The sequence below is a fragment of the Cupressus sempervirens genome, chromosome 2 (assembly GCF_028749045.1).
Source record: "Cupressus sempervirens isolate cs-2001-9-10 chromosome 2, ASM2874904v1, whole genome shotgun sequence".
Lineage (NCBI taxonomy): Eukaryota > Viridiplantae > Streptophyta > Pinopsida > Cupressales > Cupressaceae > Cupressus > Cupressus sempervirens.
This window is the reverse complement of record NC_143119.1, coordinates 649,304,213-649,321,097: the sequence shown is the minus strand read 5'-3', so window position 1 is coordinate 649,321,097 and position 16,885 is coordinate 649,304,213. Positions and strand designations below refer to the sequence as shown.

Sequence of the window (16,885 nt, the reverse complement as noted above, 5' to 3'; positions counted from 1 at the left end):
AAATACACTTCAATTACTATAATTTCTTACTAATTAGTTTTCAACACAATACATTCAATCTTATTAAATATTATAGTATGATAATGTCCAATTACAAAATTTTCTACTATAACTCATATTTTCTATCTTAAAAATACACTTCAATTACTGTAATTTCCTATTCATTAGTTTTCAACATATTACATTTAACTTCGGCAAGAAGTTTGACATTTTGCATCCTTGTCATGTTGAGTTACTTTTTAATTTTTCACTTAAGTGACTTTATCACAATATAGTTCTAATTTTAATGTTGAGTATTACTTTTTATTTTATTTTAAAACATCTAAGTTAAATATTACTTTTTGAATAAATTTTGCACATAATATATTAACTATATAGTGCAAGTATTATATTTGATCCCTTTAAGTGATATTAACTCAAAAATCAATTAGACATGTGCTAAATTGGTCACCTAAGTTGTGTAACTCAATAACATGTCTTTTTTACATGCTTTCGTGCAAATGTACTTGTAGAGTCTCATTTTGGCTTGAAAATGCATATTTTAAATATGTAATGGACTTCCATGAGTATTTAATCAATAATCCAAACACCCCGTTCTTTATAGATCTATCATTACCAATCAAAGTCCAATCCCTTCAAAGATCAAGTTCTCTTGGACAATGTATTTACTCTATTACCATGTTGCAACATAAGATATGTTTGCATCGTCAAAATCCAAAGGGAAGATGAAATATATGTACAACAGGGAGCTCACTCATACAACTGCATCTCAAATTTCATCCACTCTGGATCAAGTATCACATAAGAAGATTGAGCATGTGGATATGGACAACTTCTTACAAAGACTTGAAACTCCTACCAATAGAGAGATGTGACACATCAAAAGAAGTAATATTCATTTGGCATCCACTGTTCCCATTGCTGCTCTAGAACCTGAGTTCATCTTGGTATGCACTCGATGTTTCAACCCTAAGTAAAAAAGGATTAAGAATGCAGATGACAAGGTCATTAACAACATGGATCTTGATTTCATTGGGCAAATCTTCAGACTTCCTCAAACTTTATAATGTGTGGCCTTACCTAAAGAAATATCTCTACAATTGTGGAACTAGAACACACTAGATTATCAGAGGCACACAAATGATCAATGGTTGGATAAAAAGAGATCTAATTGCTCTAGGTGGCCCAGAACAATATACATATCTGACTTCAAACCAGAGGTTAATGACTTTCCTTAGCAAAATCTGTGACCTTAAGGAATCTAGTGATTTTGAACCTTGGATGTATAAGTTCATCCTTTAGATATTTGATAACAAGGAACCCATCTACTAGGGTGAGTTCATAAGTACAACTCTATGTGAACAGTTGGTTCATGTTGGAACATCAACACCATTCTACATGAATTCATACTTGGTCTACATTGTTGCAACCATGGGAACATTCTCAAGACTCTCAACCAAAGGAGATCGGTCTCTAGTTCCTATCTGGAACTACTATGACCATATTACAATGACTAAGAGAAAATACCATTATAAAAGAGTCCAAGATACATCCTTTGGACATTTCAAGTGTTTGTTTGACAAACATTTGGCAATCAAAAGAGTATTAGATGAAGTCTAGGATAGGGTAAATTAGTTCAGCTGCATTTTCTTGTAATTTTTTACTTTCACCTATTTGAGAGTTGGTTATTTTCAAGGAGAGCCATATAACTTACCAAGATATCTTACTGATAGGATTATTTTGATGGAGTTGGCTAGGCATCTCATGGAGGTGCAATCATACCAATGCAGTCAACACATGCCAAGTTTCAACATTACCACTGCCAAACCCCTTGTAATTGGTAATTATAAGCTCAACTCAGTGTATAAAGCTTAGACCATGGAAGTGGAACTTCAACTCATTACCTTGAAGAAATTCAAAGCTATGTTCAACTTTGACTACCGAGGAATGCACACAATGATCAAAGTGACTTTCACTCATGTTCATCACATGGAGTATGTGTGGATTAACTTACAAACAAAGATATATATCATAAAAATGGAATACTGCAAGCTCACGTTGAAATAAATCATTGACCTCAACATGATTGAGATTCCACTAGCTTTCGAGAATGAGGATGATGGTAGTATCCTGGATCTAGAGTATCACAATACTTGGTTTGATAAGCTCAACCCTTTTCCTATTCAGTGGCAACAAAAGGAAGGAACTTCTATCTTGAAAAATTCCAATCTATTTTGGAAAACACTAACAAGTGGTGGAAAATCAAAGGCCTTAAGAGAGTGCATTCGAAACTTGGGGTAGATTGCAATAACTTTTGGTTAGTTAGAAGGAAATTTGAGGTAGAATCACAAAGAAGGATAGTCCATCCTCTTCAAGGATAGTTTAAACTCTCAAGTTTAAACTCAATGAAGGAAAATAATCAAAACCATCTTTGGATACTTCCGAAATACCTGCGCAAGTTCAAGAATTGAAATAAGAGTCAAAAGAAGAACCTGATAGGGAAGAAGAAGAAAAAGAGGGATAGGTAATGATCATATCTCCCCCACAATCGCTAAACAACTAAGAGCCACCTACTTAGGAGGAGCCCTTATTGGATGTTGAATGACATATATCATTCTCCATTGTATTCACGATTTCCATCTTGGAAGTGAACATGTCAACACTCCCCATATATTCTACAACTCCTCCTATACCCACAATATAGCAATGTGAGAATTTGGAAAATATTTTCGTAGATTTTCTAACTCTCACAGAAGGTCAAGTTTCCCAACTTAATACTTCAAATGCAGGATTCAGGACATTCATGACAAAATCATCTCAAAGAGTGCCCATGGTTCTAGCTATGCAAACTGAAGCACATACAATGATGACATAAATATAATCAGGATCAATGTCTATTGTAGCCATTGTCCCAGTTTTAGTAGATGGAAGTTTCAGTTTGCCAACATGGTTGGGAAAAATCAACATGAAAAGAAGAAAGGTCGCAATGCCTCCAAATAATCTCCATGTCAAGAAGAATAAATCTAAACATTCAAAGGCCAAAATTATGAGTTCACCAAAATTGAACTTGGTAACCAATCATGATAGGGGTGTTTACAAGATGCCCAAGATGAACTTGCCAATTTTTCAAAAAGTAATCACAAGCTTTGGGAAAAGAAGAATCAGCTGGAGTAGTAGGTTGCTTGTCTTCATGAGGTCATTTGTCAACAATCCTAGCAACCCATAGTCATCACATCTTAGGCACTTCAAATAATTTAGAGAGCTGAGGTAGCAAGGACTTGGTTCAAAGAAGTTTATCTCAAAAGGAGTTCAATCTATGAAAGATGTTGTCAATGTCTCTGAATGTATCAAAGATGTTGAGTACAGAATCCATGACTTGATTGCTTCCAATAAACAAGAAATCAATACCTTGAATGAAATTTTGGATAATTGGGATCAAATGATAGATGTGGATTTGGATGTCTTGATTTTGTGTAATGTTGTTCCATCCTCTGATATGTTCTATAGATATCAGGGACTCATAGGTCACAAGGAAGAGACACTGTGAAAACTTCTAACAAAGTTATATGGAGCCTTAGAAGGCTGTTAAATGATGGAGATATAGATCATGAATGATCTAGAGCAAATGAGATGCAAGGTCCTTATTGAACATGATAAATTGTTCTCTGAAGAATAAATGACCTCAGGGTATACCGACACAGTCAATGCTGATTTTGATTTTGAAGAATTCAAATCACATGTGATGAATAGGTTTGCTACATACAAATTTGTGGCAAAACACTTGTAGGATTCTCTTGTAAAGAGTTTCAAAGTTGTAATGTATGCAAATGTAAATGTAGTTAGAATTGAGGCCATTTCAAAGATGATGGAGATCCTAGATCTTCCTATGGCTTACGATTGTAATACCAAATACAAGTATTTCCTAGATAGTCTCAAAGATTGAGTCAACTTTCTTTGTCTTCTTCTTCTTTTTAGTTTAAGTTTTTTATCTTTATAGTTGGAGAAGATGAATTTCATGCGATACAATTGCATGTCCTCATGACATGTAATCCAATAATTCTTCTCACCTTGTTTTACTAGGTCAAAGTGGTTAAGTTGTTCCCACTTTTTCCTCCTTATTTCTCTCACTTCTTTTCCTATAAAAGAAGTGCCCCTCTCATTGTAAAACTCATCTTGTATTGTATGCAAGAAATTTCTAATAAAATTGTGCACGCATAACTTTGATTGTGCAGTACTATTTTGAAGAAAAGTAAATACAAAGAAGCAATTATAGATGAAACATTGATAGAGTGCAATTGTGATAGTGCGAATTGGAAGCTTTGACTATAATTTGTGTCTGTTATATTTGATTCATATGTTATTGTTTTTTTATTAATAGAGTATAATGAGTTAAGAGGCAATTGGAGTCGAATCTTTTACTAGGAGTGATTATGGGGAGACATAGACTAGAAGCTTTGACCGTAGCTTGTATTGTCATCTCAATTCACCAAAAATAGTTATAATTCCTACTTCTGGTAGTCTTTGCGTCTTTGCGCCCCAATTGTAGAGGTTATTCTTATATAATAGATTAAAACAAGACTTAGAGCCAAACCGACTCACATTCAATCAACCTATTAGTTGGTGTTAGTATATTGGTATCACCATTTCCAGCGATTAGATAGAACTGTAGTTAGAGATTTCATCTTGCCCATTACTCGCTCTGCTGGTAAGTGGATTCTTTCCTAAAAGTTAGAGGAAAGAATATTGTTAACACCCTTAACAAGTCTCTCAACTTTTTGCTTACCTTGAGTTGATCCAAGGTGTGAAGATCTGCAGATTTAGATGTCAAGAATTCTGAGTTTAAGATAAAACTAGGTGAACATCAACCCTGATTCAAATACTAATGTGCAGGTTTGAATATGTGAATTCTGAGATGATTGTATTATTGAGATAATCTTAAATTGGAGTGTGAAATTGATACAAGGAACCCAATAGGATATATATGCTTTTAGTCCAGACTGTATGTTTTTGTGTGTCCTAAAACTACATATATTACCTGTCTAAATATCCTTATTGAAGGGTATGTTCTTAAGAGACATGACCCTTTGAAATGCATCCATTATTAAGAGTCTCTAAGTCGGCGACTTTGGAATAGTAATAAGGCTTAACTAATAATTAATTACAAGTCAAACTAACAAATTCCAACCTGATTGTCGGCACCTCTATAGAGACTATAAATAATATGCAATGTCATTCTTTAGAGAATATTTAGCAAGAAGAGTGAGGTACGATTCTGTACCCATAGACCTGTAGAATATTCAGGTTACTTTCTTAACACAAGGAGCGGTGAAAAGGGGAAGCCTGCCCTTTAAGGTAGGAGAAACTTTGTCACAGACGTTGTGGCTAGTCTACCTATTTTGTGACTGGATTTTAAGAAAGCTGTCAGTTGTAAAATATCCACCCAACAGATTTGGATTACAAGATCAAATTAAATTTTGAGCTTAGAGGATGATTTTGCAAAACATTAAAGAAAATAAAAAAATACCTTGCCAAAAACATGTTCATAATATAGCTCCATCAACAACCAATTGCACAACTTTTCAAGAAAATATTATGTTTCAAATTGTCTGGTCTTTGTCATTTATCGAGACAATGTTTTATGAAGGTCTCTTTGACATTTGTCTAAACATTGTTGTTTGTACACTAATTTCAAATTTAAGAATGAAGAAAATGAAAAACTATTAGCAAAATTAGCAAGATACAATAACAAAAAAACAATTATTCCTTTAAGTATAATAAACAAAAATAAAGAAGTACCAAAATATTACTGTAGTGTCTGATATTTTCGTATACAATAATTACCAAACAACAAATTTTAAAAACTCATTCCAAGTGTTTGATATTTTTGTATACATTAATTACCAAGCAACAAATTTTAAAAACTCATACCAAGTGTTTGATAATTTTGTACAGCAATTACCAAACACCAAATTTTAAAAACTCATGCATTATAATAATCATTATTATTAATTATTAATTATTATTAATTTTTTTTACAACATTGATCATATTTTTTAGGACAAATGTATTAAAAATATTTAACATATTTTCAAAATTAGCCTAAGTCACCAAAGTGCATTTCCCCAAAATTTGCCCACTTTTCACTTTTTTCAAAATTCAAGTGTTTTTAAAATGAAATGAAATGAGAGTTTATAATGAAGTCAGTGTCGCAGCGTTGATTCACAGAAATTGAAACTGGTGTCAGAGCAGACATGGCGGATGACGCCGAGAAGCGCTTCGAGAGGGCAATGGACAAACTGTTCCAACCCAAATTGCCGTCATCTACTACCGGGTTTGTGTCAAATTTCACCTGATACTGCAATTTAGTTAGCAAGCAGCTCGGTTTTCTGTTGTAGCTCACGAGCATTTCGATTTTTTAGGGTATTTGTTTTTAAGTTGCTCTCCTTAAGAGTTTTCATTGCAAACATTTGTGTTTTTTAGCTGCCTTTTCTAAGGGTTTTGATTGATCACCCGCTTCATCCAGAATGTTGTCATGCCATTGGTTGGATTGCTCCGATCGGAACTGACTTGATTTTGAACACTTATGCCTAATGCTTTGTTAGATATTTTAATTCTTTTATTAGAGTTTGTTTCTGATGTTACTGATTCATGTTAAGCTGCCGTTCGCAGTTGGAAAATTGGAACAAGGACCGCTTAGAAAGCTTGTTGGTCCTGCAGGGATCATAAGAGGGCAGTCGATGGGTTTAAACATAGGTCTTGTCGCATTGAGCTCCCTGACATGCCTCTCCACATAACCTCAGTGGACGCTGTTAAATATTTGGGGGTAGAGTAGAATTTCGATCAATTGCCACTTATATAGATCGTAAACGTTGATAAATTTACTTTCTAACGAAAGTTACAGGAAAAGAAAGGTTATGCAGTTTTCACGAATGAAAGGTCTCCTCATCGGTAATAGCAGAGGGTTTAGGGTTTTTTTGTGGCGATATTCTAATTTTTCTAACTGTAGAAAGGCACAGTTTCTTTATGGCACGTTGTATAATTTTTTTTTAATATCTACTGGATATTAAATTCCGACTATTTTTTTGATATAATTTATTCTTTCCAAGAACGATATTGCATCTTCAACTTTTCATCCTTGCTACCGGCTGAACAACCCTATATGAATTCATATAACGATGTAGACTGTGAGTACTCTGCCTATTAGAGAAGGAAGGTCTCCCAGTATTCAGCAATGAACTGGGTGCTTTGTGTGACACTGGATGCATGGGGAATGGATAACTCAATTTTCTGAATTGGCACTACTTAGTGAAATAGGAGCAATTTGCTTAGAAGTAGTACTAACAATTGAGAATTTTGAGTTTCCTTCACATATTTATTGTGTCCTGTATTCAATATTTTGAGTAGAAAGTTAATAACACAATTTCCGCCATATGCATATAGCTATTTGGAAAAAGATTCTTAAAGACCCAGTGCAAGCTTCAAAAGCTCCAGTGCCTCCCTCTCTGGCAGTTGCTCAAAGCTTCCTGCTAAAAAATGACAGCTCATGGATTTAAGGAAATGAGTCTATATCTTTGTGTTGGGCTGCTTCAAAAATTGGCAGGGGCAAACTGCAGGGTATAAAAGGGCCTGTAGCTGTTTCCCTAACGTTGTAGTGGTCAGTGTGCTTGCAAAATGCTTTTTTGATGACATGTCATACGGCATGTTCACGGGGTTATGCATATTTGCAATTGCAAAATCCAGAATTGGTATTGATTATCGATTGGCAATTTCCTATTATCTGACATTTTAGATGCTAGATTATTCCCAAAATTTCCAAGCAGTTTTAAATTTGAATTTCTACTTGCTTGCTAGCAGTCATCCACATATAGTTGTGGGTATCAGTGTCCCTGCTCAGTGAAGCATACTCAAAACATGTGCAATCATATGTGCTTCTAAATATGAACTCATGTCAGGCATATTGAACCCAATTTTTCGCGATGTCTTTCCACTATGTCCCCCATTTTCTTAGTGAGAGAATCAGTGTAAGAACTACAATTTAATAAATTAAAGTTGCGTTCCTTGTTATGTCTATGGAGATGTGGTCGGATGTAGAAATTATAAAATTGAAGAGATATTTAAAAATCATTTAAATTTTTTAATAATTTGATATGGTTATAATTTTCAGTTTTTAAGACTGTCTTCATGCTAAATATTAATTTGGGCACATCCAAGTGTCGAATTTCTGACAACTATGGTAAACATTTGTGGCTTATCATATTAACTACTATAAGGAGATGCTACAACATTCTGCAACTCTGCAGAATTGAATTCTGCCTCAGTTATGTCTGAAAACTTACAATAGTTGTGAGCAGCCCAAGTATATAAATTTGATGCTGACTTGTCCCTTTATATGAATTGAGTTCTCACCATATGATCTCAGAGAAAGGGCTTAATCTTCACCAACTACACATGGGGACATTAGAAGCTTTCTATTCTGCACAAAGGGAAGCAAAAAGTGAAATTGTTTAAGTACGTACAGAGATTGTAAAGTTAAAGCTTTATTGTTTTGAGACTTGCACATATAAGCTCAAATTCTGAAATCCCAATTTCATAGGAAAATGTGCTGGCATCTTCTATAACACACAGTTTTCATCTTAATTGTGAAATCAATTGTGCATTCTAATGAAGATGTAGGAAGATGAATTAGTATCTTTCATTTGGCCATGGAAACTGTGACCTCTATGATGTTTTTTGTTTTGATAAATATCAAGACCCTGCATTTTGATTTTGGTTTAGTAGCTATTCTTTTAGATATTGTTATCAAATTAGTGCTGTGTTGCTTGGGCGAATCACTAATATCTGATAATTTTTTAAACTAAAAAATTCATTTTTTTTGTGTATTGAGTTTTGACAGTTCTCCTGGAACTCCTTCACCCAAGAAACTTGCAACTAGTGCACATAAAGCAATGTCTGGACAAATGTCAAAGGGTCCTTCATCTTCAAGAATTAGTCCACAACCATGTAGATTATCTGGGAGCAATCTAAAATCTACATCGACATCTACGAGCTCACCTGCACCAACATGTAGACCTTGGGATCGGAGAGACCTTGTGAGGCGTTTGGCCACTTTCAAGTCCATGACATGGTTTGGAAAACCCAAGGTTGGTGTCAACAGCTCTTTTATGAAGTTTAGTTGGTGGAATGTGTTTTGCTTTTTGATTTTAATGACATGGCGATGGAGGTCAGCCATATTTGGTCAAACTTGTTTTCTTTTGCTTGCTCATAACAGAACCTTTGTTTTGGATTGGTGATGCCATGCATTTTTGGTAGAATTTTGATTTATTCATGTAGCTGTTTTAAAGTTTTTTTTCCTTTATTTTAATTTTGTCTTAAATTATAATGGGTCAAATATATTGTGTAATTGTCTTGTATATTAAATAATATAAATGCAATGTTTGCGTCAAGTGTTTTATTTTGGATCTGTTGTATGCTGATGCATTCTTATGGTCTATTATCTTGACTCACTGTTTTAGTTGCATGGATAAGACTGTAGGTGGTTTGGTGATGGAATTCTCCTTAGATTTTATTCATGGTTTTGGATTATCTATTGAGCTATTCTAGTTACAGAAGATTCTGGTAAAATGGATATTTAGCTGTCATATTTCATGCTCTGTATAGTATGGAAACCTTGAAAATAGATTTTTTTAGCAGGTAGGTAATCATTTTGTTTGTTCCAAGGTTGATTAATAGAGTTTTGATGCTGGCATGTGAGCTCATGTTATTGACATGCTTCTTGGTTTGATTTTCCTGTTATGTTTTTCGGATCATTATTAGTTCTTGGAATCATCTACAATCAGCATACTTTCTTCTTCGTCATTCATTTTGATGTCTTTAGTCATTCTAATAAACAGTACATGACAAATATTGAGAGGAAAGATCTTTAGAATCTAATTTTTTTTCTTGTTCATGTTTCAAAACTAAGAATAATCAAATTCAATTGGTAATCTAAATGAATATGATCTAAACGCTGAACAATTATATATTTAGGTAGCTTCAGTCGGATAACTCTATGGTTATTCATATAATTATATATGAGATATATTATTATGTGAGATATGAGCTTATATATATATATATATATATATATATATATATATATATATATATATATATATATAAATAACATAATTAAGTTTGTATTATTAATTATCTATTTATTGAATAGACATGTCTATTCATTCACTCATGCTTAATATAAATGAGAGGATGTTGCATATGGAAAGCATAAACCTCACAGGCAATGCAATTACATCTGCAAGCGATCCTCATAACTCAACATGGTATCAGAGCCTTACTTGTAGATGTAAATAAATTTAAAATAGAAAAGACTGATCTAAGTGAAAGTTGCTTTCACTTCAATGGCAGAAATGATGTTCATCGAATGAATTAAAGATATTAAGATTTAAAGAGGAATGTAGTCAGCAACAAAAATATAATTAAATAGAATATATGGAATCTAAATATATGTGCGAATATGATGACATGATATAAAGATGTTAACTCACATATCCTAGACGTCTATATCTTCAACAATTGTTGCGGGACTATTGGTGGCAACGTATAATAAAATTCACCGTAGTCAAGTATTTACATGTCGTCAATCATGGAATTTCATTGGCACTTACAAAAAGAGCAATCCAGTTGACCCTTTGATCTTCTTGTGAAGGGGAAGCAAATGATTGTACAATACAATCAGTCTCAGTTTGAAGTTGAGCACATTGATATTTGCCCAAGTCCTTCATTTTGTTTCATTATCTAGCTTTGGTTCATTCACGCGAGAAGCACAATGTGACAGGAAGGCGTTTGGTCTAGTCGGCAATTGAAATCGAGGGCTTAATACTTTTTAATAAAGTGTTGTCAAGTTGTGATTCTAGATGAACAACAACTACAAGTCACGTGGAAGGGTTAGAAGAAATGGAAAATAGCATGATAAAGGAGCATGGATGTGAATAGGATGTTAATGTAGTAAAGGTATTTATATGTTTTATTTGTTGAGGTAAGTATTAATTGTTTATTTCTCATGAATAGAAGTGAAGTTAAATTGGGAAATTGATCATCTTAGATTATTTTGAAGCATTAATAAAGGTGGTAATATTATGTTGAAAGTATAGAAATAGAGAAAGGGAAATTCATGAATGCATACAGTTGGACCATTGGTTTAAGTGCCAATATTAAAATCAAACATTACAATGAGTGCCCTACTTGATGATATGGTATATCATGGGAAATTCATATGTAAGACATGTTCGGTAAATGAATCAAACACACGAAAGCACTTTATATTAAAGGTGGTAATGAAGGGATTCAACTATCAAATAAAGATAAGTATTGAGGTCAGTTTTATTATTAATGATCATTTTATAAATATTATCTTCTAAAGTTTAGATAAATATTATATGGGATATATAATTTGATAATATATGTGGTAATGAATTATGTGTAATTGTATTAAATTCATTCATTCAAAATGATGTTTAATATATGTTAAAGAGATTTAATATTGGAGTATGCAAGGAAAATATTGAGTATTATATTAGTATCTCTCTTAATTATATGTACTAGAAGAGCTGTTTGTCTTGATCTTTTCCTCCGAGAATGTTGTTGCAGGAAAAGGGAGATTGAGATTTAGAGGGAGAAAAACATTTCATTTGAGGAAATCTTGAAAGAGAGGGAGAAGACTGAGGATGCTATTTGGTCAACCTTCAGTGAACCCGATCTTATTGATTGAGATGGAGTAAACCATGTTGAGCTAGTTTCTCTAATGTTCAATAAGTTGTCACAGTCCTCAAAACTGTGACTATGTATGGGCCTATCCCCTGTGTGCATCATGAGGAAGTGACGACTTCTAAATGATAATCACTTGTATTTGGAAAAGTTGTTGTAAGGTGACAATCTTACAATCAACTTGTATTATGAGATCTAATAAATTGAGTAAATGGTGAATGTCTTGTATCTCAACATTCTGGGAGGCCATTACTCTTAGAGTACTTGGTGAATATCATTGATATTCTGGGAGACCAATACTCTTGATATCAAATGTGGTATCTAAAACGTTTTGAGTAAGTGGTGAATATCATTGATATTCTGAGAGGCCAATACTCTTGATATCAAGTATGATATCAAAACGTTTTGAGTAAGTGGTGAATATCATTAATATTCTGGGAGGCCAATACTCTTGATATCAAATGTGATATCTAAACCTTGTTTTGAGTACTTGATGAATATTGGATGTCAATACTCTGGGAGATCAAGACTCTTGATATCTAATGTGATATCTTACCCTAGTTTGAGTAATTGATGAATATCATATGTTGATATTTTGGAGATCAATACTCTTGATATCGTATGTGATATTGAATTGTAGAAAACTTTTGAGATATCCTTAAATTCCTAATATTACCAATGGTGTAATATTTGTCTTGTGTTTATCCTCCCTTGCTAGAGGGAGTGTTAATGTTTGGTAGCTTCAGTCGGATAACTCTATGGTTATTCATATAATTATATATGAGATATATTATTATGTGAGATATGAGCTTATATATATAACATAATTAAGTTTGTATTATTAATTATCTGTTTATTGAATAGACATGTCTATTCATTCACTCATGCTTAATATAAATGAAAGGATGTTGCATATGGAAAGCATAAACCTCATAGGCAATGCAATTACATCTGCAAGCGATCCTCATTCCTCAATAGTGACCAAAAGATAGGTAGATTGTTTTTTGTAGGGTAGTTGATAGAATGGTCATTAAGGAAGGGTATTAGAATATTTTAGATTTTTTTAATACTTTTTTTCTCCCAATATGATTACTCCACATGGCAGTCTTAAGTTTTTTGGTGATATTGCCGCGAGTTGGGCGAGTCTCACATGGCTTGTCGGGTCAGAATGAGCCGTGACCTGGGCTCGGCGGGTTAGGTGAGGTGACTCGCTTGACTCGCGAGTCACGGCGTGACTCGCGAGTCAAGACTAATGCCAATTTTTTTTTCTTTTCTAGAGGTTGGTATGAATAGTCTTAAGATTACAAAAGTTTGCTCTTTTATTGTGTCTATTCTTAATTTCGTACTAATTGAGAATGAATAACTTATAAGAATTTTCAAATTTTTAATTTAGCCTATTATCTAAGACTAAAAATAATAGTTTAAATGCTGATAACACTAAAATGGTCTCTTCAAAGTTTGGGATTTGGATTCTTATCCATTGCTTATTCAATTGCTTGGAATGACAAGAATCAAGATGGTGTAGGAGCACATAATCCTAGAGGTCACTATGAGATATATAAGGTTTTTGAGTCATTTAAAGTCAATTATATGATGTATTGATTCATTTTGAATCCATTTGTAAAGGTGTTGATAAGAAATGTAAGCATGCGCACAATATTGCTGAAGTTGTCAAATAGGTCATGTTTAGGTTTACATGGTCAAATTTGTGTAAAAGACCCATGGAAGGGTAAAAGAATTATAAAAGGTCTTAAATATTCCATTTGGATATGTATAGAGAGGTTTGATAAAATTATGAAGTCATTTTGTCAAAAATGTAAAAGTTGCATAAAAAGTTGTAAAATGCAACATTGAGAAAGTTGCTAACATTACAAAAATGATGTAAAAAGGTAGATGGTTGGTCTTGGGGGTAGTTAGGAAGGCTTCTAACTGTCAAATGGATATAAATACCATTGTATGGTCGAACCCAATCAGATCTGGAGAAGAGGAAATATTTTGATACATTTTTGGTGCATTCTATTGTTGTTTTGATTGGTGTTTTAGTTTTAGTGTTGTTTCCAGGCCTTGTACAACACTTTATGGCCTAGAAACCATGCAATATAGTAATGGATAGATATAATGATGAATCCTCCTTCTCATGCTTTTGGTTTGGTTCAATTTTATAAAGAAATGAATAAGTTTGTGAGCATTTTGGTGAAAGTGGGTATTTGCAGATTTGAGATTCCTTGAATGTAGTCATATTACAACGTGTGGTACAAACACATTGTGGAGACTCAGGACCTCTAATAATATTCATTGGAAAGCTATGTAAATTATCTTTCATTTCCAATTGGTTTGAGTTGTTTTCATTCAGATTTATGTAAGTTATGTGTAATTGAGTGAAGATTGGTTTTTAAGGATTGCCATTGAAGTTGCAGACAATGATTTGCACTTGTAGAATGATTTATGAAGTCAAAGAACTAATGGCTGACATATTTAGAAACTAGTTTCATATAAGTTTAATGTGCACTTAGTTTGGTTTCATTTGGAGTTGTTTTGAGGAAGTTATTGGATTCCCTAGGCAGGGTTACTAGTTTTACTTTTGATTTATGATAGAGAAAATGAGTCTTGGTGAAGATAACATAATTTGTAATTAGGATATGTTTTATTATTCCTAATTTGGAACAACTCCTCCAAAGGGTTTTGCAATAAACTGTCAGGTCTGAAAGTTATGAGTAATTTGCTCGTCTATGGAAATTAGATTATGTAAATGGAGAAAGGTTGATGTTTTAGTGTTGGAAAATGCTTTGTTTTTCCTCATGAGATGCCTCTAATTAATGAAATTATTTAATGGATTTTGAAGGGATCAACATGTATCCCATTGGTTGATTTTTAAGATGCTCTGCATCAAATTGGTATGAGAGCTTGAAGATCTTGAGTTTGTGGGTAGAGCACCGAGGGAGGCAATCCACACTAGGACCTTGGAGATTTGGTATTTATTTTGGTGATGAGTTTTGGTTGCAGGTGCTCATCCATCTTGTTGCATGTGAAGGTTGGGTTGTGCGTATAGACACTGAAAGTCTACAAGGGCCAAGAGAAGGTCCAGGGCCAAGGAGCGGTCCATTTGATTGCCAAGAGACTAGGGAGAGAGGCAAAGAGGACTCCTAGGTGAGGCACAAGGGTGAGTTGTTGTGGTGAGTTTGAAGCAGCATGGTAAAGGCGGATCTTTGACTGATAAGGCACTGTAGAAGTTGCAGCCATTAATGCTCCACTGACAGGAGTATTTGAGAAGATGATTTTGAGGACAGTCCTGTGTCCTTAAGGGAAAAGATGATGGTGATAAAGGCATGAAGAGGAAAAGGCAAAGGAAGGTAAAGATGAAGATTTTTGGTATAATTTTTTGCAGGTTATGGCACACCTTTCTAAGAGACTTGGAAAATTTTCAAGGCCGGTAGTATGGTGTAGGAGCACATAATCCTAGAGGTCAGTATGAGATATATAAGGTTTTTGAGTCATTTAAAGTCAATTATATGGTGTATTGATTCATTTTGAATCCATTTGTAATGGTGTTGACAAGAAATGTAAGCATGTGCACAATATTGCTCAAGTTGTCAAATAGGTCATTTTTAGGTTTACATGGTCAAATTTGTGTAGAAAACCCATGGAAGGGTAAAAGAATTATAAAAGGTCTTAAATATTCCATTTGCATATGTATAGAGAGTTTTGACAAAATTTTGAAGTCATTTTGTCAAAAATGTAAAAGCTGCATAAAAAGTTGTATGATGCAACATTGAGAAAGTTGCTAACATTACAAAAATGATGTAAAAAGGTAGATGGTTGGTCTTGGGGGTAGTTAGGAAGGTTTCTAATTATCAAATGGATATAAATACCATTGTATGGTCGAACCAAATCAGATTTGGAGAAGAGGAAATATTTTGATACATTTTTGGTGCATTCTATTGTTGTTGTTTTAGTGTTGTTTCCAAGCCTTATATGGCCCTTTATGGCTTGGAAACCATGTAATATAGTAATGGATAGATATAATGATGAATCCTCCTTCTCATGCTTTTGGTTTGGTTCAATTTTATAAAGAAATGAATAAGTTGTGAGCATTTTGGTGAAAGTGAGTATTTGCAGATTTGAGATTCCCTGAATATAGTCATGTTACAGCGTGTGGCACAGACACATTGTGGAGACTTAGGACCTCTAATAATATTCATTGGAAAGCTATGTAAATTATCTTTCAATTCCAATTGGTTTGAGTTGTTTTCATCTAGATTTATGTAAGTTATGTGTAATTGAGTAAAGACTGGTTTTTAAGGATCGCCATTGAAGTTGTAGACAATGATTTGCGCTTGTAGAATTATTTATGAAGTTAAAGAGCTAATGGCTGACATATTTAGAAACTAGACTCATAAGTTTAATGTGTATTTGGTTTGGTTTCATTTGGAGTCATTTTGAGGAAGTTATTGGATTCCCTGCGCAGGGTTACTGGTTTTACTTCTGATTTATGACAAAGAAAATGAGTCTTGGTGAAGACAACATAATTTATAATTGGTTTATTGGATTGTACTAATCTTTGGATTTTTTTATTATTCCTAATTTGGAACAACTCCTCCAAAGGATTTTGCAATAAAATGTCAGGATTGAAAGTTATGAGTAATGTACTCATCTATAGAAATCAGATTATGTAAATGGAGAAAGGTTGATGTTCTAGTGTTGGAAAATGCTTTGTTTTTCCTCATGAGATGCCTCTAATTAATGAAATTATTTAATGGATTTTGAAGGGATCAGCATGTATCCCATTGATTGGTTGATTTTTAAGATGCTCTGCATCACAAGATTAGTCCAGTTTTTAGAATTTCTTGCAATTTTTGTAATAATGTTTTCATTGTCCTTTCCTTGACCAGATTAATTTAAATCCAATTTGTGAAGAGTGTTGAATTTAAAGGCCTAAATAATGTTTGTTTGGTTATGGTTCTTAATTAACTGATTCCTAGGAAGTTTTTAATCCTTTCCTCAACCATTGACTATTTTTGAATGGTTATTTCCATCAGATTTAACTTTTAAGTCTCAACTCTAGATGAGACCAAATGAACATCCATAGAAAAATATGTAAAAATCTTAAACATATACATATTTG

At 33.4% G+C, this 16,885-nt stretch overlaps 1 protein-coding gene across 1 annotated transcript in view; it reads left to right on the top strand.

The window, feature by feature from the left end:
* Positions 1 to 6,221: 6,221 nt before the first annotated feature.
* Positions 6,222 to 16,885, top strand: part of LOC149575044 (C3HC zinc finger-like protein) — a 69,322-nt gene continuing 58,658 nt past the window's right edge. The window contains exons 1-2 of the mRNA XM_089814909.1: positions 6,222 to 6,331; positions 8,894 to 9,140. Of these exons, the coding sequence (XP_089671035.1) occupies positions 6,252 to 6,331; positions 8,894 to 9,140 (327 nt within the window). The 5' untranslated portion in view covers positions 6,222 to 6,251. The remainder of the gene's footprint in view (positions 6,332 to 8,893; positions 9,141 to 16,885) is intronic.